This window comes from Periophthalmus magnuspinnatus, chromosome 6 (assembly GCF_009829125.3).
Source record: "Periophthalmus magnuspinnatus isolate fPerMag1 chromosome 6, fPerMag1.2.pri, whole genome shotgun sequence".
NCBI classification, from domain to species: Eukaryota; Metazoa; Chordata; class Actinopteri; order Gobiiformes; family Gobiidae; genus Periophthalmus; species Periophthalmus magnuspinnatus.
Window position 1 is genome coordinate 17,304,467 of NC_047131.1, and position 27,936 is coordinate 17,332,402.

General features: G+C 39.2%; 1 protein-coding gene across 1 annotated transcript; it reads right to left on the bottom strand.

The window, feature by feature from the left end:
- Positions 1-1,898: 1,898 nt before the first annotated feature.
- Positions 1,899-8,021, bottom strand: LOC117372204 (cytochrome P450 2F3-like). The gene is made up of 11 exons (XM_033967969.2): positions 7,745-8,021; positions 6,368-6,530; positions 6,074-6,226; positions 5,133-5,293; positions 4,980-5,048; positions 3,597-3,701; positions 3,386-3,524; positions 2,811-2,896; positions 2,643-2,744; positions 2,426-2,567; positions 1,899-2,340 (listed from the first exon to the last, which is right to left on the bottom strand). The coding sequence occupies exons 1-11, from the start codon at positions 7,904-7,906 to the stop codon at positions 2,162-2,164; spliced, it is 1,461 nt and encodes a 486-aa protein (XP_033823860.1). The 5' UTR covers positions 7,907-8,021; the 3' UTR covers positions 1,899-2,161.
- Positions 8,022-27,936: the final 19,915 nt, after the last annotated feature.

The following is a 27,936-nucleotide window of genomic DNA, read 5'->3' on the forward strand; positions in this document are numbered from 1 at the left end:
TAGTCAACTGTTATTGTTATAAAGGGGAGGAAATCTAGTAGAGGCTTAAAAATGGGAAGGGAGAGGTTCAGTGCCGGTTTGTAGCTTTGTGGTGACCTGGTGCAAGACTTTGTGTGGGAGGGGCCCTATTTGCTAAACTACAGCAGAGTGTTTCAAAAGGCGGTAGGTGATCAAAGAGTATGCCTCACATTATCTGAATCCGGCTTCCCCCAGGCCCATCAACTCAAAGCATGCACGATAGGTAGAATCCTCCAGCTAAAGTAGACCAGCTTAACCTTAAGGTGTATTTGACAGATAAATATATTTTTCTAATTCTGACTTGGTTTGATGAGATAGTGCCTGTGGTAAATCTCCATCATAATTTTGCATCAATCAACTGGCAGTTTGTGCCACTCAAAAACAAAACAAAATTGCAGCAGTGAGCTCTAAAACAAAATCCCTTTACCTATGTCATTAACAGTAATCAATTTCATCCAAAATGCACGGACAATTTACAAACAAGGAAGGCAGTTTTATTTCAACTTTGATTTAAAATAAAGGTGTAATAAATTTTTTCATGTCAAATCATTACTATTGTGTAATTTAGACAAGTTTTGTCTCTTGTTAACATGGTTGCTTGGTTACATAACTCTAAATATATCACATCTGCCACCCTTGTCCAACCTGGAAGCAAAATTTCACCAAAATCACAAAACTAGAAAAGAGTATAGGCAACATTTTTAGTTAGATTTTTTTCAGTAGAGGCGCTGTAGAGCCACACAGCCCTGCTCTCACCTCAGATGCACCCAGTCATTTTTCTCTCACTACAGTTTCTACTAATGAACACATGATGGCACCATTGTTAACAAAATAGCAGTGTGCTGATGCTGGTCAGTGATTCATTGTAATGATGGAAAATACATTTTGAGATGAGCTCTACCCTCTGTAAATCTGCTGTAAACATATTCATAATCATTTATAATTAAGTTTATGTAATAAGATTAATGTTACTTCAAAATAACTTTATTCAAGTAGCAGTACAAAGTAGTGGTTCAAGAAATTACTCAGGTAAAAGTAAAAAAGTATTTCGGAAACGACTACTCAAGTAAGAGTAACTTTAAGAGTAACTGTCGTTGCATAACATCTGAGCAGTGCATGAAATGTTCAGCGTAAATGTTCAGTTCATTTCATATTGTCAACATAATCTTTGTGTAGATTTACACACAGCAGGAAGAGTAACCAAAACATTTATTCAATTAAGAGTACTGTTACTGCAATATTAATAATATTATAAAATATTAATCAAGTGGGACTCAAAGTATGCTGTAGAAAAGTACTAATAATTTCTGTAAAAAGTTACTCAAATAAATGCAACTGAGTAAATATAACTTAGCCCTGCCCACCTCTGTTTATAATGTTTTGTATATCAATGTGGCTCATTGCATACAGAGTTCAAAAACTGAGCACACTTTAAACTTTACCGACCTCACTGAGAAAAGCTTACTGCTCTGACCTCTTCTGACCTTACATGAGAAAGTGAACACATCAGACACAGTGGTAATAGTATATGTGTACTGTTGTGGGGATTTATTGTTGATGTTTATTGCTAATACTATCTTTAGTGACCAGGCTTTTCCACTGATGAGTGGAGTGTGTAAACTTAAACCTGTACAGAATGTTATGCAACAGTAGATCAGTAATAGTGATTGTGGTAGATTTACATTTTACGAGAGAGAAGCACGTGAGGCGAGGACAAAGAAATATTGTGTTTGCAGAGTATAAGATTAGTACAGATATTGATTTTTCAGTGTTTCATTTTAAGTTGTCTGGTTATGTACTATATCTTAATACAAAATTGCCTATATGTTATTACAATTTACCCATCCAAATCATTTTGTCCATGAAATGCAACAAAAGGTGTATGGTGTCTTTTTTATTCACAGTAGTTGTCCGAGAGTTGTCACAAGTTGTTATAGTGATATATAAAAACAAACACATAAAAACATGACAACATAAAAAATACTGTATCTTTTGAATGGGGAAAGGTCCTCAATGTTGCATACAACAAGAAGCTGAAACCAATGAATACAGTTTTCAATTGCAAATTTCAATTATAGCTATACAGTTCAATGTTAGAATACGACCAAAGAATGTAATACCATCATGTTAAACCAAAATATTATTATCTAATTTCCACCTTCATGTTGTACGGTTTGGGTGTCATGGTGATGCCAAATACTGGAGTATAGTCAGGCTCTCCTGCATCCTCAGGCCAAATGAACCTAAACCTCCTCAGAAGAGTCACCAAGATGAGAAAGAGCTCCATACGGGCCAGACCTTCTCCCAGACACACCCGAGGACCTGGACAAAACACAAAACATTAACAAAGATATATACTTATAAATATATCATTATACATGCTTTAGTGTTGATTGAACTACTCTACCAGCAGAGAAGGGCAGGAAGGCATCTGGTTTGACAAACTCCCCCTTGTGGTTGAGAAAGTTTTCAGGGTTGAATTCATGAGGAAACTTCCATTGTCCTTCCTCACTGAGCGCTGACGACAGGTTGGGAATGACTAGAGTGCCCTAGGACCAAAGCGGAGTGACTTTATTTCTTTTGTCCCATTTAGAATGTGTGCAGTTGTATATGTGGACACATACTTTAGGAATGGAATAGCCCATAAACTCTGTATCTCTGGTGGTTGCATGGAAAACACTGAGAGGAACAGTGTTAGCAGTCCTCTGAGCTTCATGAATAACTGCCTGAAGAACGAACATGGTAACAGTATGTACACAGAGCGTACTTTTAGTATAGTTGCACATTTTTACCTGCACATAAGGCATGTTGTGTCTGTCTTCAAATGTGACAAAGTGCTTCCCCTCCAAGACTTTGTCTATCTCCTGCTGACAGCGCTCTGCATGGGGAAAAGAGAAGCTTAATTTGGTGGCGACAAGGTAAGAGTACCCAAAATGGCCCTAGCAACAACATTCATGTCTTCATGTCTCCAAAATCTCACAAGACAAATGTTACAGGTCCACTATGTCATTTTTCTGGTGGAGGTCTGCAACCTGCTTGTCTTCATGAAATGGTTATTGCATTTTCTGGAATGTTCCACAGTATGGCTAGTGTGTTACAAGGCCATGTTACAGGTGTACATCTACCTGGGGATGCACAAATAGCAGACCCTTCACGGGAAAAAGTTACAGAGTGCACAATGGCAGATCAGATTGATTAATAACATGAAGATCATTATTTTGTTTTGTCAATGATTAATGCAGCAAAATACAGTCCAATAAGAGGATCCATCAGTGGGACGCACAGCCACTGCACCCCCTTGCTCTTTCACACAGCAGAGGACTCCAGTATCTCATCCTAACACACATAAACAATGCAGTTGGATTACCCTGAACGTGTGGCCTCGTCGTGAGGTAGAGGAAGCTGGAGAGCAATGTGTTGGATGTCGTGTCTGTCCCTGCAATGTATATGAGCAGGCAATACATCAGAAGTTCATCAGAGGAAAAGGAAGAGCTGCCATTGCCTCTCTGTTGAAAGAGATCATTAAATACATGCTAAGAATTACAGTTTTGGGGTAAATAAATGGGGTAGTTACATACCTTGTCTAGTTCGTCCAAGTAACTGTCCACAAAGTCCCGAGGTTCTCCTGGCACTCTGGTCTTCTTGTGTTCCTCTATCACTGGGATAGTCATGTTTTTAACTCTCTGAGATATACAAATAACACAACACATGAGCTCTTAGGTCGTTTTCACACAGTGCGCTCTGAGGACGGACCCTAATGCGCACTAAATTTAGTTCAATTTACTTTACTTTTGGGTCAGTCTTGTTCACATACACTGAGTATCATTCACCCCAGACACACAGCATGAGCCACGTGAGAGGCCATCAGCTGATCGCTGAACTTATTTCTATGACAATGCGCTTTAAGCAGACAGAACCCTGTGAATAGGAGCGCACACGCTCGCTTCCTCTATAGACGGTGGTCTTTTGTTTTACTGCACTTTATTTTTGTTTGGACTGTAAGCGGAGGATGCGTGGCGGCGGAGGAGAAAAAGACGCACAGACAGACCCAGTCTCACCTGCGCAGACAGAGGCAGGAGGAGACGTGTCACTGATATTAAGTTGATCCAAACTTCCTCGTCAGACGAATGTGTTAAACAGCAGCTCTGCTGCGCCCATTCATAAAATGGGCACTTTTCTGCCCAATTCCAAGCACTTTTACTGTCACAGCTGACTGCGTAGGTCGGCCCGAGGTCAGCCGCGTTCACACCGCACTCGCTCCAGTGTACAGGTGGAGCCGCTCCGAGTACTCCTGTTTCAAGAGCTCTCAGACAGACCATTTACTGCCGTCCAGAAAGCGTCCACACTGGCCCAAGCGCACCGCTCTTGTAGCGACCTAACTAGTGACAGTATGAAAATGACCTTAAAGAACACATATGCATGATTGCATTATTTGTATTTTTTTTAGCCTGGTCTTGAAACACTTTGCTTAGATATCTCATCTTTATAACTCACAATAATGGCTTTGAAAAGGCTATGATTATATTGGGTGCTCCCCATACTGTGATCTGGTGTGGAGCTCCATCTACTGGCAGCATAGGGCATTACCTTGAGGGGGGGAAATAAATTAACTAATAATAAGGGACATGCTCAGACATGTTGATGCAAGCACACAGTTGAAATGAACGTGATTTGATGACACAATGGCTTAAAACTAGTAATTGCAAATATTTATGGACTTAAAAACTGTGAAGAGCTTCTTCCTCTGGCGTGACAATCCTGGGAAATTTCAAACAGTTTTGTTGCAGCTCATGGAGGGCAGACTTCATGCACAAGATTCATCAGACAAGCGTGAAATACAACTTCAGGTACAAGTTTGATGAGGGAACAATGTTATAACATATTTAAAACCTGAAAACTATCATCCAGTGCACTAGTTACTTGTATAATCACTAATGCTTATGTTTGAAGAACAAATTTACCTGCATTGCCTCAAACGCTTTAGTAAAAGGGAGGGGCAAGCACCGAACCCAATGGAAACTGTCATAAAGCTGATGGAGAAAAATCACATGTTAAATGTTATATTAGCACTTTTTACATTAAATTACAAACAGTTTCAAACTTAAGTTACGTACCAAACCCCAGGGTCCGTTAATCATTTTAGTCATCTCACAGAAAGAGTTCACATATGTCATAATAAACTCCTCACCATGGTCATATCGCTTATTAAACAGAACTTGGCAGACCACGTTTGAGGCGACTGAATGAAACATGGTTTGAGGGCTCAGAATCTTTCCTAAAGAACAAAAGTGCAAGTTTGGTTGACATCCAATAGATGCATCTTTCAATACACCTGAAAGCTGATTAGCTTGAGATGGATATAATAAATAATCTTCAAGTGCAGTCATGGATGGGTAATAGGACAGAACGATTTGGAGAAAAATAACTAACTGCCATTTTTCTGACAAGCATTGCAACGCTATGGAGCCCCTAAAGTCCCCTACATTTAAAAAAAAAAAAAAAAAAAAAGTTATATATATAAAATCTTGTCTCGATCATTCTCCACTATATATATATATATATATATATATATATATATATATATATATATATAAAATCTTGTTTGTTATACTTTTTTTTTTTTATGGGACTTACAGGCCCTGTAGTATCGAGTTTTGATTTGAGATTTACGTTTTAATAAAGACAGGACAACTGACGAAAATATTGAAATATGAATTGACAAATATGTATATAAGAGCATGTTACAGTTCTAAAGGTTAGCAGTTTTTATGTAGAATATGAGACTATTTTGTTGTTGGTGGAGAAAATTATGATGCTTCAAAAACTGCAGCCTTTGCTAACCATCCAAATTGCAACTTAGGTTTGATTGTGATTAATATTGCAGCCCTCACTCAAACACTGAGTGGATAAAGGAGGAATGAGCTGGTGTACTTCAGACTTAGCACTGCTGACGTTCCATCCATGACTGAAATAGTTGACGATTCTTTGTTCTCTCAGACATAAGATGGTGATTCAGACTGCACAGTCTGTGTTCTTTACTCTCACAATTACTCACCAGTATTCTTCTCCAGATGATCAATGGTGTACTGTAGTTCTCCCAGGATCCTCTGCTCCATCGACTGTTTGCCCAAACCAAAGTTCCTCATTGTCATCAAAGCAAAGCGACGATGCTCCATCCAGGCAGGACCATAGTCAGTCACAAATACACCTACAGCAGAGCATAGTATTAGTGCTAATATGCTTTTGACTAAATCTCACAACATACAAAAATATTTAAATTGTTAGTATTGTAGACCATATTAGTTACTGACTTAAATTAAAAGAGTCTCAGTTCTTAGCTTAGCATTACCTCTCCTCTCAGTGACATCATTTATGAACATGTCTTGAGGTCGTCCAGCAAAGTCCACAGCCTTGTCAACCAGAGCCTCCTTCAGAGCCTGGGTCCCACTCACCACCACAGCAGCTCTGGAGCCTATGTACAGGCTGTAGACGTTCCCGTAAGTCCTCCTCAACTGGAAATCAAAACAACAGTTGTACAAGATCCTGTGTGCAAATGTATGATTTCTAAACATTTATTGTGACAGTGCCCTAAGGAGGTTTCTGATCTTACAAGTTCACCATATCATGTAACTTTTCTGATGGGGGATATGTCAACTGCATTCTCTCCCCTCGCCTCTCCACAGACTGGACTATTTAAGTTTGTGTCAGGGTTAGTAAAGAGTGAGAAGAGACATTCGGCAAACTGGCAGAGCTGTGAATCTATCTCACTTTAAAGAACCTGAAGGCTGCTTGATTCATACTCCAAAGACAGCTATCCAGTGGCGGAAGGTAACAAAGTAAAAGTAGCAAAGTACTGTACTTAAGTATTTTTTTTTAATATCTGTACTTAACTTAAGAACATTCTATATTGGATACTTTTTACTTTTATTTCACTACATTTGAGAGCAGTTATCTGTACTTCCTACTACACTACATTTCTGAACAGGACTGAAAAGTAAAAAAGTACTTTGAGAGTTTGAGGGGATATTTTTACCATGCACATCCTGACTAAAGTTTTTGAGTTCAAGCTTTGGCTTTGAGCAAACAAAAACAAATTCATGGAAAATTAAGAAATTGATTTGTATTGCTACTACTGGGCAAAATATGTATAACTTTTAATCAGTATCACTACATTTAACAAAATTACAAAACTACTAAACAAAAAGTATATTGCTAATGAGTACATAAATGCTTTTACTTAGATTTTTTCATGTGATACTTTTACTTGAGTAATTTTTTGCTTTTGTATCTGTACTTTTACTTAAGTGACCAAATTGAGTACTTCATCCACCACTGCAGCCTATCTAATCTAATCCTATCTAATTCTAATTATTCACCTCAAAGTGTTTACAACTTTCAGAGGCAAAAGTGCATGGTAACAGCAACAAGTACGTTAACAGTGCAACAACATTACTTAGTGGTTCACGGAAGATAGCTGTTTCTTACAATATATCTGTAGTGAGGCAACAAAAATAATCCAAAGTCCAAACTGCCCCCCACACCCAAATAAATCAACAATACAAAAACTATATGAACAGAAAAAAGATCTGATGTAGTAAAACATAATAAAAACGGGTTGTAAAGAGTAAATAGAAATGAAAACTAAAAAATGCTTTATGGTTCAAAATTCTACGAACTTGATGGATACAGTTTGTAGAACATAATGACTTCAGTGTGTGTTTCATACCTTCTCTATGTCATTCAGAGGGTTACTTGGGCTCAAATTGTGCATGTTCCCCAAAAATGGCAGCGCAGTGGGTCCAGGGGGGAAATTCTTGGGTCGTCGAGACTTGAGATGCATGATGATGAAGACCAGACATATGCCCAAAAGCAGTACGGAGGTAACCATAGTGACAGGAGATAGGGGAGATAGAAAAGACGAAAGAGGAGAGTCGGTCAGTGAAGTCAGCTCTGTGCAAAGAGAGACTGGGAAAGTTCAAAACAGTTTGTTAAGCCTCGCCTCCTGTGATAGTCAGCTGAGACTTTTCTTAAGGGAAGGGAAGGGTCGGTTTGTAGCTTTGTGGTGACCTGGTGCAAAACTTTTTGTGGGAGGAGGGACACCCTATTTGCTAAATTACAGCAGAGTGTTTCAAAAGGCGGTAGGTGATCAAAGGGTATGCCTCAAAGCATGCACAATAATTAAAATACTCCAACTAAAGTAGACCAGCTTAACTTTAAGGTGTAAAATTTCACCAAAATTATAAAACTAGAAAATTGTGTTGGCAGCATTTTTAGTCAAACCTAAAATCTAATGAAGTTAACTGAAATTAATAGTCTAAGCTGCCATACACACTGTAACTTTTATTTGTAGGCTTGTTTGTTTTTCAGTAGAGGCGCTGTAGAGCCACACAGCCCTGCTCTCACCTCAGATGCACCCAGTCATTCTTCTCTCACTACAGTTTCTACAAATGAACACATGATGGCACCATTGTTAACAAAAATAGCAGGGTTCACGTAGCGTTGGCATGCCCAAACTGTGGCCTGGGGGTCAAATCTGGCCCTCAGAAAAAAATTTTTTAGCCCTCAAGCTTCCAGGTGAATTTGCCCATATTACCTTAAACAGTACTTTTTACTGTACATTTCTGAAAATCTGCTTTAACACGTCCATATCAAATATTTCATGTGTTTAATGTGTGCATGAATAAAGGTCTAGTGGTTCAGTCTAACTTGTAATAATAACGCAGATCTGAAGTTTTCACTGTATTGGTGACCAGTCTATGGCCCTCAATCGGCCCTCAGCCTTGTCTGTGTTTTTATATGTGGCCCTTAATGAGAAAAGTTTGGACACCCCTGACGTAGAGTGAATGGCCAAATAGCGCATGGAAAATACATTTTGAGATGAGCTCTATCCTCTGTAAATCTGCTGTAAACATATTCAAAATCATTTATAATCAGAGGTGAATAGAGTAGCTAAATATTGTATTCAAGTAAGATTAATGTTACTTCAAAATAATTTTACTCAAGCAGAAGTACAAAGGTATGGTTCAAGAAATTACTCAAGTAAAAGTAAAAAAGTGTTTGGGAAGCGACTACTCAAGTAAGATAGCAAACGACGAAGTTAAATCTGTCAACTGGATAAATTATTGTAGGAGTGAAGACGTTTCGCTGCTCATCCAAGCCTCTTCTTCAGTTCTGGTCAGAATGCTGGTGGCCACTGCCTTAAATCTATCTGAGGGGAGGGGCTAACGACACTGAAACTGTAAACAGCTTTTGTTTCCAGTTAAGGAGGAGTAAAGGAGGAGCAACATGTGGAGAAAGCCCTCTCTGCTTGTGGATATCCAAAATGGGCCTTCAATAGATCGAAGAGAGCTAAAAACAGGACAACAGAGAACCTGAACCTTGAAGGAGAGGTGTTACCATTCCTGACACTGCAGGTGTGTCTGAAAAACTTCAGAGGATTTTCAGACAGTATGAGATTCCTGTCTTTTTCAAACCCACAAACACTTTAAGCAAAAATTGGTTCACCCTAAGGACAAAACCCCGAGCCATAAACAAAGTAATGTGGTCTACTCCATTCAGTGTAGTGAAGAGTGCAGTGAGTGTTACATTGGAGAAACTAAACAGCTGCTCCATAAGAGGATGTACCAACACCGGTGGGAGAGTTCCACTGGACCCCAGTCTGCTGTACATCTCCATCTTAAAGCCACTAACCACTCCTTTGAAGATAGGGAAGTTCAGATCTTAGCCAGAGAAAAGAAATTGTTTGAGAGAGGAGTTAAGGAAGCTATTTTTGTTAGGAAAGAGAATCCTTCCTTAAACAGAAATGGGGGACTGAGACATAATCTCTCCCCCATCTACAACTCCATCCTCAGACCCAGAACAATGAGAACAATATCAAGGTCGTTAAGGGCTGAATAGGGTAGTGTTACAGCACTTATGCACTTATTATTATTTTCTGCACTTATTATTACTCCAGTATGTGAACAGGCTGAAGAAATCATGGGACATTTACTGGGCAAAGCCAGAGACATTGTTAAAATAGCCCTCTGTGGTGACCCTGACCTCAATGTTGCAGACAAACCCACTGTGATCTATGTTATTCTTCTGCGTTATTTCAGTGATGCCCCCTCATGTCTTCCCCTTGCGGACATTTATGCCACTCTACCAAGGAACTAAGAAAATTCTGTTGACTATTGGATAAGGCTGAATAAAGCAGCTGACAGCGCTCAAGAGGGTTTGCGGGGACAAGGTAATGCAACAGGCTGTTTGACTAACAAGGTGGCCCTCATGTTTGTTACGCATTGCCCAGACCCTGAGCTGTCCTCTACATTTAAGTGGAAGCCCATTCATGAGTGGTCCTCAAAGGATGTTCAATTGAGGATTGATGACTATCAAAGAGAAATACGGGCAAACCAAAGGGCATCTGGTGCAACACAGCTCAAAGTTCACACCGCTGCAGTGACCCCTGAACATTCTAGTCCAGATAATGCACATCTGCCAGAACAGTGTCGCTCAGCTTGTTACCAACTCCCTTCAGCTAATGTTAGTGCGCAGGCTCTGAGTAGCACCACAGGGTTTGTCTGTCCCGGTCGTAGCCCAAAACCTCCAGCAGTCAGAGGAGAGGCTCCTGAGTCGTATGGTTGAAATGTTTCAGGAGGTGTTGGATAAAGTGCAGCTGCACAATGCTCGTCCTGCTGTCAATAGCGGACCCTCTTGTGCTCGCTAGCGCCGTCCCAGAGAGCCAAACTGTAGAGTGTGCGGTGACATGAGCCACTCCACAATCTCACACTGTATGTCCGAGAGACTGCGCTTTGAATGTCTTGCCCCTGACCACACTAGATCCAAGTGTCCCCGTGTTGCATCTGGTTGTGGCCCTCCCCAAAATCAGAGAAACTAGATGACCTGTATTCGGTGGGAGGCAGTACAGGTCCTGGTATTAACTCCCACTCTGTTGTGTTTTCTGATGCTGAGTCTGTCAATTATTCCGCCCTAGTGTCATGTTCCAGCCATGAAACTGTCTTGTACCAGAACGTTCAAAAGATAGGCAGCAGTGACAGCCTTTTTTACACTACTGTGTTATTTGGTCGTACAGTTAAGATGGATGGGATGCTGGATAGTGGTTCTATGGCCTGCAGCATTAATGAGAGTGCAGAACAGATACTCAGAGAGGCTGGTATACTTACTGATGCAAAGCTGTTTAATGTGGATTGTGGGGGACTCCGCGTCAAACCCAAATGTGCTTTTTGAGGTAGAGATTGAAGTCTGCGGTATGTTAGTCCCCACACTTGTTGTCCAGGGCCAGTGGACGATATCATCCATCAATTATATGTCTGTCACAGAGAGAGAATAAAGCAGAGTGGCTCCATCCTGTGTCCTGTTATTTGTATATGGACTGGCGAAAAGTTCGCAACCGTTACAGTAGTCTGAGCTGAAACTGGTAACAAAAGCTGTTTACAGTTTCAGTGTGGTTAGCCCCTCCCCTCAGATAGATTTAAGGCAGTGGCCACCAGTAATCTGACCAGAACTGAAGAAGAGGCTTAGATGAACAGCGAAACATCTTCACTCCTACAACTATTTGTCCAGTTAACAGATTTAACTTCGTCGTTTGCTATGGATCAGACCTGGATGACCTGGATGACTGAGGGTCTTGAAGGGTATGTTAAGTAATAAAGCCTCTTAGTTGCATCACATATACATATATCAAAATACTGAATGCATATTAGTTCGAATAAAGCTTTAGGTGCATTTTATTTATATATATATATCAAAACACTGAATTCATATATCCTTTGAATGTTGTATCCTTTTGAAGGTTGTTTAACGAGCACCATTTTTGTTCTAAATTTTGAGCACTAGTTTGATAACACTGAAACTATTCATTCATTAATGTTGTATCCTTTTGAAGATAGTCTAACGAGCACTATACTCTAACACTGAAACTATTTATTCATTATAATAGTCCTCCTTTAAAGGCAACATTGTGTGTTCTGAATTATGGGAAGCAGTTGGGTGCTTTGCAGAAACTCCTTTACAGAGATAGGCAGCTGAAGGAGACTCAAGGCCGAAGGGCGGACCGGTGCAGTCGGGATGTTCGAGAATGAGGCCGGAAGGAGGAACCAAGGCGTCAACCTGCTCAACATAATATTTGCATATTCATGTTGTATTTTATCCCCTGGGTCAAGGGAAACGAGAGTCAGACCACCTGGCTTAAGTCCTGCATGCATAGGCCGCGAGGGATAGCTCATTTGACCCCGGGTACTGTATTAGATTGTAACTGTCAGGGGAATAAACTTTTGAGATTTGAACTGATTGAATCCAGTCGTCATTTTAATAGAACACACCTAACAGTATCTACAAATGTTGATAAACTATGTTGGTCCAGGCTTCTCTAATTTTACCCCAAATGGCTCAGTATATATGCATTTAATATGTCAGTAAAAATAAATATAATATTTTTTTCAAGAGGCGTCGCCGAAGTAATAGCAGAGATAACGGTAAAGGACTGACGTAACTAGATAATAGTGTCAACAGGGCGTTCACATCTGGACTGGGACTGCGCGGAGCAGTGGATGACAGAAGGAGACCACACGTTCACCAAGACGGGGAGACAGCGCCGGGCGACATACGCCACAATCTGCCAATGGATTGCGGATGCCTGGGCTGATATATCAGTCTCAACTGTGGTCCGAGCTTTTACGAAGGCAGGAATTGTCACTGAACTGTTAGACAACAGCATCAACACGGATAATGACGATTTTGACGAGACGGAATCGGACACTTTGAATGAGCTCGCCCAACTGTTCAACTCAGACACTGAAGAGGAAGAACTCGAGGGATTCGTGAATGAGGAATGAACTGAAAAAGTGAGGCTTTACGTGTTTACAACTGAACAAGGCTGGGAGATTTTGTGAATATGGACATTAACGTTTGAACAACGTTGAGTTATTGTTATTGCTTTGCACTATTTCGAGAGTTACTATATTGTGATGCATTAACTTGTTTTGTGAGTGAACAAAGTTTTCAGAACGTTTTTTTTTTTTTTTTATTCTATTAATAAAGTTTGACTGACTGACTTATGTGTTTTGTTGACTTTCCCTTTAGCGCAGCTCCATCTCGTGGATGCATAACACAACCCCAGATACTACAGTAGTTATCACGCCACCTCCTCGTGTCAATAAAGAGTTCTTTTACTGATGGCTGGATGAATCTTTAATTTATACAAGTGCAAACTTGATTGTAGATAACAATGCCGTCAAACCACCAAACCACCGAACCACCGTCGAACTAAATCATTTATATAAATTACAATTAGAGAAATATAATAATTAAAGACATAAAAATAACACATGAAACTACAAACACATACCTCGCTGACTGACCCAAATTTAGGAGGTAGAATGAGCTTTACTTAGGTTAACTTTGCGTAACTTTAATATATCTTGCAAACACGCCACACTTTTCAGGTAAAAACCCAGGCGTGCGTCCCTTTTTGCGGTCGAGCGGAACCAAACAAAAAACAACATTTCCTACCTCACTACCAAAATAAAACACTAAAATACCAGATAACATATTATTGACATTAACATTATTTAAATAAAATATAAATCAAAATTATGGCAGTAAAACTCCCACCAAATCACATAACTATTGTGATTTCTCAAACATATTACAACAATAACAATTTATAAGCATTACTCTGCCTCAAGTAATAATGCAGTTTTATGTACAGGCCTATCAAGATATACTGGTTTGACAGTCCTTTTTCCAGCCTTCCTAGTAGCAGCTTGACTTTCCTCACTCATCCATCAGCGCTCGGATACACTTCTGTTACTCGTGCAAGCTTCCACTTGTTCCTTGGTGAGTTATCCTCTTGAAGAATAACAATGTCATTAACCTTTGTGTTCCTCTTGTCCTTTTGCCATATTTGTCGTTGCTGAAGATTGAGAAGATATTCCTTCTTCCACCGCGTCCAGAATTCATTTGTGAGAAATTGAACTTGGCGCCATCTCTTTCTTAGTTACAGGTCTTGGCTTACAAACTCACCAGGAGGGGGCAGTATAATGTTGGATTTCATCATGAGAATATGATTGGGAGTCAGAGGTTCAACACTAGTTGGATCATTAAGGTTCTCTACAGTTAATGGTCTGCTATTCACTACAGCCATAACTTCAATAAAGAAGTTATCTCCAAGTTATCTCCAAGTTTTCAAAGACATGGGCAATCGGGGTTAGTTTTCAAAAAACAAATGTAGTGCAACAGGATGCTTATTTTAATATCTGTGTGCATTGCCTATGTTTTATTTGGTTAGTGTTGTAAATGTATTGTAGTTTATAAAGCTGCAATCAATACTCAAATCAAACATTTTTGTTCAACAAGCATAAATGTGAGCCATTTGGCCACTTTGTGTTCATCCACTCCAAATTCAATAAAATTCAGTAAAACATAACACTTATTTTCAGTAAGCAACATTAAATAAAATACTCTGGGTTGTTGTAAGTTCACCAATTACTGAGCAGATTTAGTAGAAGAAACTCGCAACTGTACCTTCGGAGATTTTGCCTTCTAATGATATATTTACAAAGCAAATCCTTATATTTATTAAAAACATACATATACATTGAGGATTCATTCTTTTTGTACAAATATAGTACTTAAAGTAACTTTAGTACAAAATCTGTGTTTTGGCCAAATACGGCCATATCGAACAATATATTTAAATGTGAACATGTTGCTAAACTATATTAAACCCTGTTCAAAGTTTGGCCCTTTTAATATTTAACCATGGACCCTATAGAACCTATAGAAGTATACATTTATATTTTCCATTTCTATTTCTATTTTCAGTGTGTTAGCTAGTTAATGCTACTTTCTCAATGTTACTGATGCCAAGTAGAAGTAGTAAATACTGAAAGTAGCCTTATAGCTAACGTTGTTATTTATACTAATAATCATCGCAAATGCTTTTTAAAAAGACAAATTTGCTTTACCATGCTGCAGTTGAATGTGAAGGCTGGTGGCGTTCAAGTGCTGCTGAACTTGAAGGCTGATGAAGTTCAACTGCTGTGGGAACAAAAACAAAGCTGCGTGAGGCTGCGGTGGTGCTAGTTTAGCTGCTATTAGCCGTTAGCTTAGTTTGCGGAGAACGAGTGCGTGGCTTCTCTCTCAAGGACAAGAGCGAAATGGCGGATAATTCGAATGTTGTCCATAACAACATTATGTTGTTATTCTTTGAATGTTGTGTAGCCATTGGCAACCATGGAATGGGTGGTAAGATGTGCGTGTTACCTGTTGATGCTTTCATGGGAAGAGCCACAGACATCAATCTTTCCAAATCCAATGAGCTAGACCAGTATGGGCAAAAAACCTCTCTACTGTCCAAATGTTAGTTTTTGCTGCAGTCAGCAGTTAAAAGTATTGGAATTATCATAAACTCATAATGGCTCTATCAGCGTTTATGCACATACACCACTACATTCTGTAATCTTACTGTCTAAACAACCAACCCAAAAAGTAAGATTTTATTCACTTTATATATTGCTGTTTTTAAACCATCATATTTCACTCGCTAATAGTGAACCAGGTTGGAGACTAAAAAGCTCAAATTCTTGCTTAATGTACTTTCATTAAATCAGTTCTGTTGATATCTTGATAATTGAATTTGCACACGCCAGATTTGGGCAACCAATTTTGAAAATTTTGCATAGTGCCAGCTGCTTTAAAAGTACTATGCATGGGTTTCAGAATGTGTGCATGTAATTTTTATTTTTTTAATCAAATACAATTCAATTTCACCTTTTAAAATCAGAAATTATAAAAATGTGTCAAAGCAATTTGATTAAAAAGTCATTCATGAGACTTTTTACTGTAGTTTGTTTTTTCTTCCAAGTTGGTTCTTGCCAGGAGCTGGGAAAAAAAACAATACATAATTTTAGCTAAAATATCCTTGACCTTTATAAGCGATTTTAAATATGAATATGAACATATTTTAAATATGTTGAGAATAACCAGCAGGGGGACTCCCACCTCCTAGATCTGCCTGCTGCTGCTTCTTCAGGGCAGGCTGGCTCTTCTGCTGCACCCACAGGTGTTTAAAGGCATTAAGTTGTAGTCAGGCTTTCATAACACTGTATGAGATTGTTGTGAATTTGAATGTGCAACTTCAGTCTTCAATTTTCCATTAAGTGCACATATGTATCGTTTGTTTTTCAACTTATATCCATTAACTTGTGTTTAATTTGTCATTCTTATAACACTTTCTGTTTTGTAGACCCACCGAAGAGGAGAGTGAAGAAGAGGTCCCTGGTGTTGTCACCCTCCAGCTTCAAGAGGGAGCTGCTGGTGGCACTCCAGAACCGACCTCCTCCTCCTCACGCTCAGTCTGAGGATGAGCACTTTTTGTTGTCTCTGCTTCCTCTCCTGCAAAAGGCGCCCCCTCAAGGATTTTGTAAAATTTACCATTCACTAATTATTATATAAAAACACAATTTCCTTTAAATTTGGAAGCTTTGGAGCCTACAGTGTAGGCTGCAGGGGGGAAAACAGACCCTCCTTTCTCCTCTACTTCATATGTTCCCTCACTTTCCACACCCCTCCTCCAGGCAAGGTCTTTTCTAAATATTGGTAAATACTTCATAAAATTACCTTTTTTTTGTTAATATTTGTTGTTACAAAATTTTGATGCTGTTGAAAAATAAAATGTGTAAATTTTATTATGAAACGTTTACTACTTCATACATCATACACCATTTTTCTACTACTGTGTAGTTTGTAAGGGGTAATATCAATTGTTAACACAATGTATACCATATTTACATATCTAAAAGCTTACTTAATTTACCAATTCAAGACCATACATAAAACATCAAAAAAGCATAGACAAGAGTTAAATTAATCTGTATTTTTCAAAATTTCCCTGTGTAACCTGGTAGTTAGGGCCAGTCTTGAATGTACATTTCATGATGAACCTGAAGCTACAGTCAGCAGCCCAGTCCTGACAGACGTTACCTGCAAACAAGAAACAACAAACAGCACAAAAATATACAGTCTTAAAATTTAGGTAGTATAATATTTCCTAAGTAAATAAACATAATGAATCATAACCATAGATTCTAAAATGTTAAGCTCTTTATAGTTCACTTCGTGGCTCTTAAAAGAACCGTTGTGGGTCTGTCCTGTGGTGGACATGAGTACTCCGCGGGCTGCCATGGTACTGTAAACTCTCCTCAGTGTTCCCTCTGGACTGTTTGTTGGCTCTAGTCAGGTTCTGAATGGAGAAGGTGAAATGATGGAGTGACGCATAGAGATTCTTCCTGTCTATGTGCCACTCCACAACAATCAGACCCTTCTCCATGTTTTTGGAGGAGGGTCTGGTTGTTGCTTCTCATCCAACTGGCTGGAACCTTTAAAAGTCGAACACATCCTCTGCCATCATGATGAATATCTGGAAAAGAGTATAACAAAACTCAGTTGATGCATACTCTGCGTTCATTCAGACGGTACTACTTCTGCCCAGGCTACAGCTACTGTTAGTGAAATTACCAGGCATCCTCTGCTGGTGATACCGAGAATTGCTTTTTAAAACGCACCATCAACAATATGAACCAAATAGATGTAAACAATAGTTATATTTTATGTTTTCATGCCTAGCTAGAATAGATAAAATTTATGGGAGGGTAACCATTTTAGAGTTCATCAGAAATCGCATAGTGCCCCACTTACATCAACTTGATTTGAAATATTGCTATAACATATAATATTGTAAATAATAATATTGTAACAACTTACAGTAACTTGTAAATGGTCATAGTTGTATTCATTTCTGCTCTTCATCCCAGAACATTATCTGTTAAAGGAAAAAAAGAAAAACAGTATAAATCGTTACCCTACATTAGACAATACAGATAACATGGTGATGTATTACTTTGACACGTTTTCATAGTAACTTCAGACAGTCTTCGGGTGGTGTGATGCGACTTAACAACTGTTCTTCCTAGACGTGGTCAGCAAGACAAATCTGTTATCTATATTGTTTGATATATATCAACAACCGAATTATATGTTAATACTGAGAAAACACGATGAATATTCCTCATCTTAAAACAGCATCTATTCAATTACACATTACTGCATAAATGTAAAAGAAAATGTAGCTTTGATTATTTTTTTAAAAGCTACTAAACCAAAAGGACATTTTTGGGCACAGTCACTAAACTTACCAGACATCTGACAGTTCCAGCATTTGCATGATGATGACAACAGTTAGGATCCATCCAGGATCTTCATCTTCATTCAAGGGCATCTCCAGCAGGTAGGAGTACAGTCCACTTGTATACTGCATTAAACAATTAAGGATCAAATTAAATCACTGTAGGAGGCATATATGGTGAATAGTTAAACTGTTTTTTTTTCCCTGTGGGACTTGCTTATACCTGAGGCACAGAGGAGGAAAGAGGCAGGGTTGTGACATCTCTATGTTGTCAATAAATACATCCTAGAGCTTCACCAATCCATGAGACAGGACCCAATGTAGTCCCAAAAGGTCATTGGATCCAGTGTACCAGAAACAGGTATTTGGACCATCACACTGAGTGTTGCACAATTCAAGAATGTTCTCTTCCTGCTGTGTTACAAACCTTAAACTCAAAATGGCATTATCAAGTAAAAAGACAGTACTACTCACATGAGAACTTGTGACAATACCTACCTGTACCTGTCACTATAAAACAACAAGTAAATGGTTAAACCCCTCAGCACAGGGACTCACAGTTCGTTGCCGTGGGGCCAGGGGCTGAAGTCCCGGGACTCCAGGGTCTCCTCAACCTCACGGATGGTGGAGGCAGGCGTCCAGGGGGTAGTCACCAGCACGGAGTCTGAGCCAGAGACGTAGATCCAAACCTCCTGGTCCATGAGGTGCAGGTTGGGAAGCAGAGTCCCCAAGAGCTGAAAGAGAGCACAGTCACTTTAGAGTATTGTGTCCGTTTTACCTGTGACCAACAGTATTCTCGTATAGGATTCTGTATACCTCAAGGAACAGGGACTCGTCCCACACATGGACCCAGAGAGGGAACAGCTGCAGAACTCCAGGCTGCTCAAACAACATACAGACATATGTCAAACACAATGCAACAAGGGCACAATGTCTCATTCAGAGAAACATTAGACTTACCTGAGCACCAGGGTCAGGGGGCACAGAGGAGCCGGAGGGGGAGAGCCCAGGGCTGCGGCTCTCAACAGGCTGGGAATCAAGAAAAAGAGCATGAGCCATTTGACATTTCATGCAGTTAAGTGTCACTGAATATTTAAGGCAGGTCAAACTCACCTGCACACGAGCAGAACGGCCAGTCTGCCGACGCAGAGGGCGTCTGCTGCTGGCAGCCTGCAAAAGTTTAAGTTTGGTTTAAAAGAGGTCAAAATGGAAAAGGGACAAAAACATGTTAAAGTTCCCACAAACAATCTAAACCACCAAGAGACAGATTTTAGTTGAGTTAAGTGTGTGAGGTTTACCTGCTGAGGAGCTGCGGGCGTCCCACTGGTGGAGGGCCCTGGGCTGTCCGGTCTCTGGAGCTGGAACATCAGAACACACAGGTGAATATTAATGTCTTTATAACGACATTATAAAAAGAGCAAAGGGCAAATGTGACCAGGCCTACCGGAGCAGAAGAGGAGGGTGGAGAGCTGCCCCTTGCTGAAGAATCACCGCGGCGGGCACGAGTGGTCCGAGGGGCAGGCGCCGGAGACCTCTTCCTCTTCCTGCCGCCCTGTTGGACAGAAGATAATCAACATTAAATGTATGCTAAAAGACAGTATCTAAATGACAAACTAATTAAGGTCTTCTTTCAAAACCTCACTACAGGAGTTTGTGGCTGGAAGGTGGACACACAGCAATCAAACAAATAATATAGCGCATCTCCAAGTTTTCAAAGACATGGGCAATCGGGGTTAGTTTTCAAAAAACAAATGTAGTGCAACAGGATGCTTATTTTAATATCTGTGTGCATTGCCTATGTTTTATTTGGTTAGTGTTGTAAATGTATTGTAGTTTATAAAGTTGATTAATGTTACTGCAATCAATACTCAAATCAAACATTTTTGTTCAACAAGCATAAATGTGAGCCATTTGGCCACTTTGTGTTCATCCACTCCAAATTCAATAAAATTCAGTAAAACATAACACTTATTTTCAGTAAGCAACATTAAATAAAATACTCTGGGTTGTTGTAAGTTCACCAATTACTGAGCAGATTTAGTAGAAGAAACTCGCAACTGTACCTTCGGAGATTTTGCCTTCTAATGATATATTTACAAAGCAAATCCTTATATTTATTAAAAACATACATATACATTGAGGATTCATTCTTTTTGTACAAATATAGTACTTAAAGTAACTTTAGTACAAAATCTGTGTTTTGGCCAAATACGGCCATATCGAACAATATATTTAAATGTGAACATGTGCTAAACTATATTAAACCCTGTTCAAAGTTTGGCCCTTTTAATATTTAACCATGGAGCCTATAGAACCTATAGAAGTATACATTTATATTTTCCATTTCTATTTCTATTTTCAGTGTGTTAGCTAGTTAATGCTACTTTCTCAATGTTACTGATGCCAAGTAGAAGTAGTAAATACTGAAAGTAGCCTTATAGCTAACGTTGTTATTTATACTAATAATCAATCGCAAATGCTTATTAAAAAGACAAATTTGCTTTACCATGCTGCAGTTGAATGTGAAGGCTGGTGGCGTTCAAGTGCTGCTGAACTTGAAGGCTGATGAAGTTCAACTGCTGTGGGAACAAAAACAAAGCTGCGTGAGGCTGCGGTGGTGCTAGTTTAGCTGCTATTAGCCGTTAGCTTAGTTTGCGGAGAACGAGTGCGTGGCTTCTCTCTCAAGGACAAGAGCGAAATGGCGGATAATTCGAATGTTGTCCATAACAACATTATGTTGTTATTCTTTGAATGTTGTGTAGCCATTGGCAACCATGGAATGGGTGGTAAGATGTGCGTGTTACCTGTTGATGCTTTCATGGGAAGAGCCACAGACATCAATCTTTCCAAATCCAATGAGCTAGACCAGTATGGGCAAAAAACCTCTCTACTGTCCAAATGTTAGTTTTTGCTGCAGTCAGCAGTTAAAAGTATTGGAATTATCATAAACTCATAATGGCTCTATCAGCGTTTATGCACATACACCACTACATTCTGTAATCTTACTGTCTAAACAACCAACCCAAAAAGTAAGATTTTATTCACTTTATATATTGCTGTTTTTAAAACATCATATTTCACTCGCTAATAGTGAACCAGGTTGGAGACTAAAAAGCTCAAATTCTTGCTTAATGTACTTTCATTAAATCAGTTCTGTTGATATCTTGATAATTGAATTTGCACACGCCAGATTTGGGCAACCAATTTTGAAAATTTTGCATAGTGCCAGCTGCTTTAAAAGTACTATGCATGGGTTTCAGAATGTGTGCATGTAATTTTTATTTTTTTTAATCAAATACAATTCAATTTCACCTTTTAAAATCAGAAATTATAAAAATGTGTCAAAGCAATTTGATTAAAAAGTCATTCATGAGACTTTTTACTGTAGTTTGTTTTTTCTTCCAAGTTGGTTCTTGCCAGGAGCTGGGAAAAAAACAATACATAATTTTAGCTAAAATATCCTTGACCTTTATAAGCGATTTTAAATATGAATATGAACATATTTTAAATATGTTGAGAATAACCAGCAGGGGGACTCCCACCTCCTAGATCTGCCTGCTGCTGCTTCTTCAGGGCAGGCTGGCTCTTCTGCTGCACCCACAGGTGTTTAAAGGCATTAAGTTGTAGTCAGGCTTTCATAACACTGTATGAGATTGTTGTGAATTTGAATGTGCAACTTCAGTCTTCAATTTTCCATTAAGTGCACATATGTATCGTTTGTTTTTCAACTTATATCCATTAACTTGTGTTTAATTTGTCATTCTTATAACACTTTCTGTTTTGTAGACCCACCGAAGAGGAGAGTGAAGAAGAGGTCCCTGGTGTTGTCACCCTCCAGCTTCAAGAGGGAGCTGCTGGTGGCACTCCAGAACCGACCTCCTCCTCCTCACGCTCAGTCTGAGGATGAGCACTTTTTGTGTCTCTGCTTCCTCTCCTGCAAAAGGCGCCCCCTCAAGGATTTTGTAAAATTTACCATTCACTAATTATTATATAAAAACACAATTTCCTTTAAATTTGGAAGCCTTTGGAGCCTACAGTGTAGGCTGCAGGGGGGAAAACAGACCCTCCTTTCTCCTCTACTTCATATGTTCCCTCACTTTCCACACCCCTCCTCCAGGCAAGGTCTTTTCTAAATATTGGTAAATACTTCATTAAAATTACCTTTTTTTGTTAATATTTGTTGTTACAAATTTTGATGCTGTTGAAAAATAAAATGTGTAAATTTTATTATGAAACGTTTACTACTTCATACATCATACACCATTTTTCTACTACTGTGTAGTTTGTAAGGGGTAATATCAATTGTTAACACAATGTATACCATATTTACATATCTAAAAGCTTACTTAATTTACCAATTCAAGACCATACATAAAACATCAAAAAAGCATAGACAAGAGTTAAATTAATCTGTATTTTTAATAATTTCCCTGTGTAACCTGGTAGTTAGGGCCAGTCTTGAATGTACATTTCATGATGAACCTGAAGCTACAGTCAGCAGCCCAGTCCTGACAGACGTTACCTGCAAACAAGAAACAACGAAACAGCACAAAAATATACAGTCTTAAAATTTAGGTAGTATAATATTTCCTAAGTAAATAAACATAATGAATCATAACCATAGATTCTAAAATGTTAAGCTCTTTATAGTTCACTTCGTGGCTCTTAAAAGAACCGTTGTGGGTCTGTCCTGTGGTGGACATGAGTACTCCGCGGGCTGCCATGGTACTGTAAACTCTCCTCAGTGTTCCCTCTGGAGTGTTTGTTGGCTCTAGTCAGGTTCTGAATGGAGAAGGTGGAAATGATGGAGTGACGCATAGAGATTCTTCCTGTCTATGTGCCACTCCACAACAATCAGACCCTTCTCCATGTTTTTGGAGGAGGGTCTGGTTGTGCTTCTCATCCAACTGGCTGGAACCTTTAAAAGTCGAACACATCCTCTGCCATCATGATGAATATCTGGAAAAGAGTAATAACAAAACTCAGTTGATGCATACTCTGCGTTCATTCAGACGGTACTACTTCTGCCCAGGCTACAGCTACTGTTAGTGAAATTACCAGGCATCCTCTGCTGGTGATACCGAGAATTGCTTTTTAAAACGCACCATCAACAATATGAACCAAATAGATGTAAACAATAGTTATATTTTATGTTTTCATGCCTAGCTAGAATAGATAAAATTTATGGGAGGGTAACCATTTTAGAGTTCATCAGAAATCGCATAGTGCCCCACTTACATCAACTTGATTTGAAATATTGCTATAACATATAATATTGTAAATAATAATATTGTAACAACTTACAGTAACTTGTAAATGGTCATAGTTGTATTCATTTCTGCTCTTCATCCCAGAACATTATCTGTTAAAGGAAAAAAAGAAAAACAGTATAAATCGTTACCCTACATTAGACAATACAGATAACATGGTGATGTATTACTTTGACACGTTTTCATAGTAACTTCAGACAGTCTTCGGGTGGTGTGATGCGACTTAACAACTGTTCTTCCTAGACGTGGTCAGCAAGACAAATCTGTTATCTATATTGTTTGATATATATCAACAACCGAATTATCTGTTAATACTGAGAAAACACGATGAATATTCCTCATCTTAAAACAGCATCTATTCAATTACACATTACTGCATAAATGTAAAAGAAAATGTAGCTTTGATTATTTTTTTAAAAGCTACTAAACCAAAAGGACATTTTTGGGCACAGTCACTAAACTTACCAGACATCTGACAGTTCCAGCATTTGCATGATGATGACAACAGTAGGATCCATCCAGGATCTTCATCTTCATTCAAGGGCATCTCCAGCAGGTAGGAGTACAGTCCACTTGTATACTGCATTAAACAATTAAGGATCAAATTAAATCACTGTAGGAGGCATATATGGTGAATAGTTAAACTGTTTTTTTTTTTCCCTGTGGGACTTGCTTATACCTGAGGCACAGAGGAGGAAAGAGGCAGGGTTGTGACATCTCTATGTTGTCAATAAATACATCCTAGAGCTTCACCAATCCTGATACAGGACCCAATGTAGTCCCAAAAGGTCATTGGATCCAGTGTACCAGAAACAGGTATTTGGACCATCACACTGAGTGTTGCACAATTCAAGAATGTTCTCTTCCTGCTGTGTTACAAACCTTAAACTCAAAATGGCATTATCAAGTAAAAAGACAGTACTACTCACATGAGAACTTGTGACAATACCTACCTATACCTGTCACTATAAAACAACAAGTAAATGGTTAAACCCCTCAGCACAGGGACTCACAGTTCGTTGCCGTGGGGCCAGGGGCTGAAGTCCCGGGACTCCAGGGTCTCCAGGGTCTCCTCAACCTCACGGATAGTGGAGGCAGGCGTCCAGGGGGGAGTCACCAGCACGGAGTCTGAGCCAGAGACGTAGAGCCAAACCTCCTGGTCCATGTGGTGCAGGTTGGGAAGCAGAGTCCCCAAGAGCTGAAAGAGAGCACAGTCACTTTAGAGTATTGTGTCCGTTTTACCTGTGACCAACAGTATTCTCGTATAGGATTCTGTATACCTCAAGGAACAGGGACTCGTCCCACACATGGAGCCAGAGAGGGAACAGCTGCAGAGCTCCAGGCTGCTCAAACAACATACAGACATATGTCAAACACAATGCAACAAGGGCACAATGTCTCATTCAGAGAAACATTAGACTTACCTGAGCACCTAGGGTCAGGGGGCACAGAGGAGCCCGAGGGGGAGGAGCCCGAGGGGGAGAGCCCAGGGCTGCGGCTCTCAGCAGGCTGAGAATCAAGAAAAAGAACATGAGCCATTTGACATTTCATGCAGTTAAGTGTCACTGAATATTTAAGGCAGGTCAAACTCACCTGCACACGAGCAGAACGGCCAGTCTGCCGAGGCAGAGGGCGTCTGCTGCTGGCAGCCTGCAAAAGTTTAAGTTTGGTTTAAAAGAGGTCATAATGGAAAAGGGATAAAAACATGTTAAAGTTCCCACAAACAATCTAAACCACCAAGAGACAGATTTTAGTTGAGTTAAGTGTGTGAGGTTTACCTGCTGAGGAGCTGCGGGCGTCCCACTGGTGGAGGGCCCTGGGCTGTCCGGTCTCTGGAGCTGGAACATCAGAACACACAGGTGAATATTAATGTCTTTATAACGACATTATAAAAAGAGCAAAGGGCAAATGTGACCAGGCCTACCGGAGCAGAAGAGGAGGGTCGAGAGCTGCCCCTTGCTGAAGAATCACCGCGGCGGGCACGAGTGGTCCGAGGGGCAGGCGCCGGAGACCTCTTCCTCTTCCTGCCGCCCTGTTGGACAGAAGATAATCAACATTAAATGTATGCTAAAAGACAGTATCTAAATGACAAACTAATTAAGGTCTTCTTTCAAAACCTCACTACAGGAGTTTGTGGCTGGAAGGTGGACACACAGCAATCAAACAAATAATATAGCGCATCTCCAAGTTTTCAAAGACATGGGCAATCGGGGTTAGTTTTCAAAAAACAAATGTAGTGCAACAGGATGCTTATTTTAATATCTGTGTGCATTGCCTATGTTTTATTTGGTTAGTGTTGTAAATGTATTGTAGTTTATAAAGTTGATTAATGTTACTGCAATCAATACTCAAATCAAACATTTTTGTTCAACAAGCATAAATGTGAGCCATTTGGCCACTTTGTGTTGATCCACTCCAAATTCAATAAAATTCAGTAAAACATAACACTTATTTTCAGTAAGCAACATTAAATAAAATACTCTGGGTTGTTGTAAGTTCACCAATTACTGAGCAGATTTAGTAGAAGAAACTCGCAACTGTACCTTCGGAGATTTTGCCTTCTAATGATATATTTACAAAGCAAATCCTTATATTTATTAAAAACATACATATACATTGAGGATTCATTCTTTTTGTACAAATATAGTACTTAAAGTAACTTTAGTACAAAATCTGTGTTTTGGCCAAATACGGCCATATCGAACAATATATTTAAATGTGAACATGTTGCTAAACTATATTAAACCCTGTTCAAAGTTTGGCCGTTTTAATATTTAACCATGGAGCCTATAGAACCTATAAGTATACATTTATATTTTCCATTTCTATTTCTATTTTCAGTGTGTTAGCTAGTTAATGCTACTTTCTCAATGTTACTGATGCAAGTAGAAGTAGTAAATACTGAAAGTAGGCCTTATAGCTAACGTTGTTATTTATACTAATAATCATCGCAAATGCTTTTTAAAAAGACAAATTTGCTTTACCATGCTGCAGTTGAATGTGAAGGCTGGTGGCGTTCAAGTGCTGCTGAACTTGAAGGCTGATGAAGTTCAACTGCTGTGTGGAACAAAAACAAAGCTGCGTGAGGCTGCGGTGGTGCTAGTTTAGCTGCTATTAGCCGTTAGCTTAGTTTGCGGAGAACGAGTGCGTGGCTTCTCTCTCAAGGACAAGAGCGAAATGGCGGATAATTCGAATGTTGTCCATAACAACATTATGTTGTTATTCTTTGAATGTTGTGTAGCCCATTGGCAACCATGGAATGGGTGGTTAAGATGTGCGTGTTACCTGTTGATGCTTTCATGGGAAGAGCCACAGACATCAATCTTTCCAAATCCAATGAGCTAGACCAGTATGGGCCAAAAAACCTCTCTACTGTCCAAATGTTAGTTTTTGCTGCAGTCAGCAGTTTAAAAGTATTGGAATTATCATAAACTCATAATGGCTCTATCAGCGTTTATGCACATTACACCACTACATTTCTGTAATCTTACTGTCTAAACAACCAACCCAAAAAGTAAGATTTTATTCACTTTATATATTGCTGTTTTTAAAACATCATATTTCACTCGCTAATAGTGAACCTGGTTGGAGACTAAAAAGCTCAAATTCTTGCTTAATGTACTTTCATTAAATCAGTTCTGTTGATATCTTGATAATTGAATTTGCACACGCCAGATTTGGGCAACCAAGTTTGAAAATTTTGCACTAGTGCCAGCTGCTTTAAAAGTACTATGCATGGGTTTCAGAATGTGTGCATGTAATTTTTATTTTTTTAATCAAATACAATTCAATTTCACCTTTTAAAATCGGAAATTATAAAAATGTGTCAAAGCAATTTGATTAAAAAGTCATTCATGAGACTTTTTACTGTAGTTTGTTTTTTCTTCCAAGTTGGTTCTTGCCAGGAGCTGGGAAAAAAAAACAATACATAATTTTAGCTAAAATATCCTTGACCTTTATAAGCGATTTTAAATATGAATATGAACATATTTTAAATATGTTGAGAATAACCAGCAGGGGGACTCCCACCTCCTAGATCTGCCTGCTGCTGCTTCTTCAGGGCAGGCTGGCTCTTCTGCTGCACCCACAGGTGTTTAAAGGCATTAAGTTGTAGTCAGGCTTTCATAACACTGTATGAGATTGTTGTGAATTTGAATGTGCAACTTCAGTCTTCAATTTTCCATTAAGTGCACATATGTATCTGTTTGTTTTTCAACTTATATCCATTAACTTGTGTTTAATTTGTCATTCTCATAACACTTTCTGTTTTGTAGACCCACCGAAGAGGAGAGTGAAGAAGAGGTCCCTGGTGTTGTCAGTCCTCCAGCTTCAAGAGGGAGCTGCTGGTGGCACTCCAGAACCGACCTCCTCCTCCTCACGCTCAGTCTGAGGATGAGCACTTTTTGTTGTCTCTGCTTCCTCTCCTGCAAAAGGCGCCCCCTCAAGGATTTTGTAAAATTTACC

Bases quoted from the DNA above. Each gene is read 5' to 3' on its own strand.
- LOC117372204 (XM_033967969.2), bottom strand. From the start codon at position 7,906: ATGGTTACCTCCGTACTGCTTTTGGGCATATGTCTGGTCTTCATCATC. The intron at 3,525-3,596 runs GTATGTAACTAC...CTCTTTCAACAG, and splicing joins ACTTGGACGAACTAGACAAG to AGAGGCAATGGCAGCTCTTC. The intron at 2,341-2,425 runs GTAGAGTAGTTC...TGTTTTGTCCAG, and splicing joins CTTCCTGCCCTTCTCTGCTG to GTCCTCGGGTGTGTCTGGGA.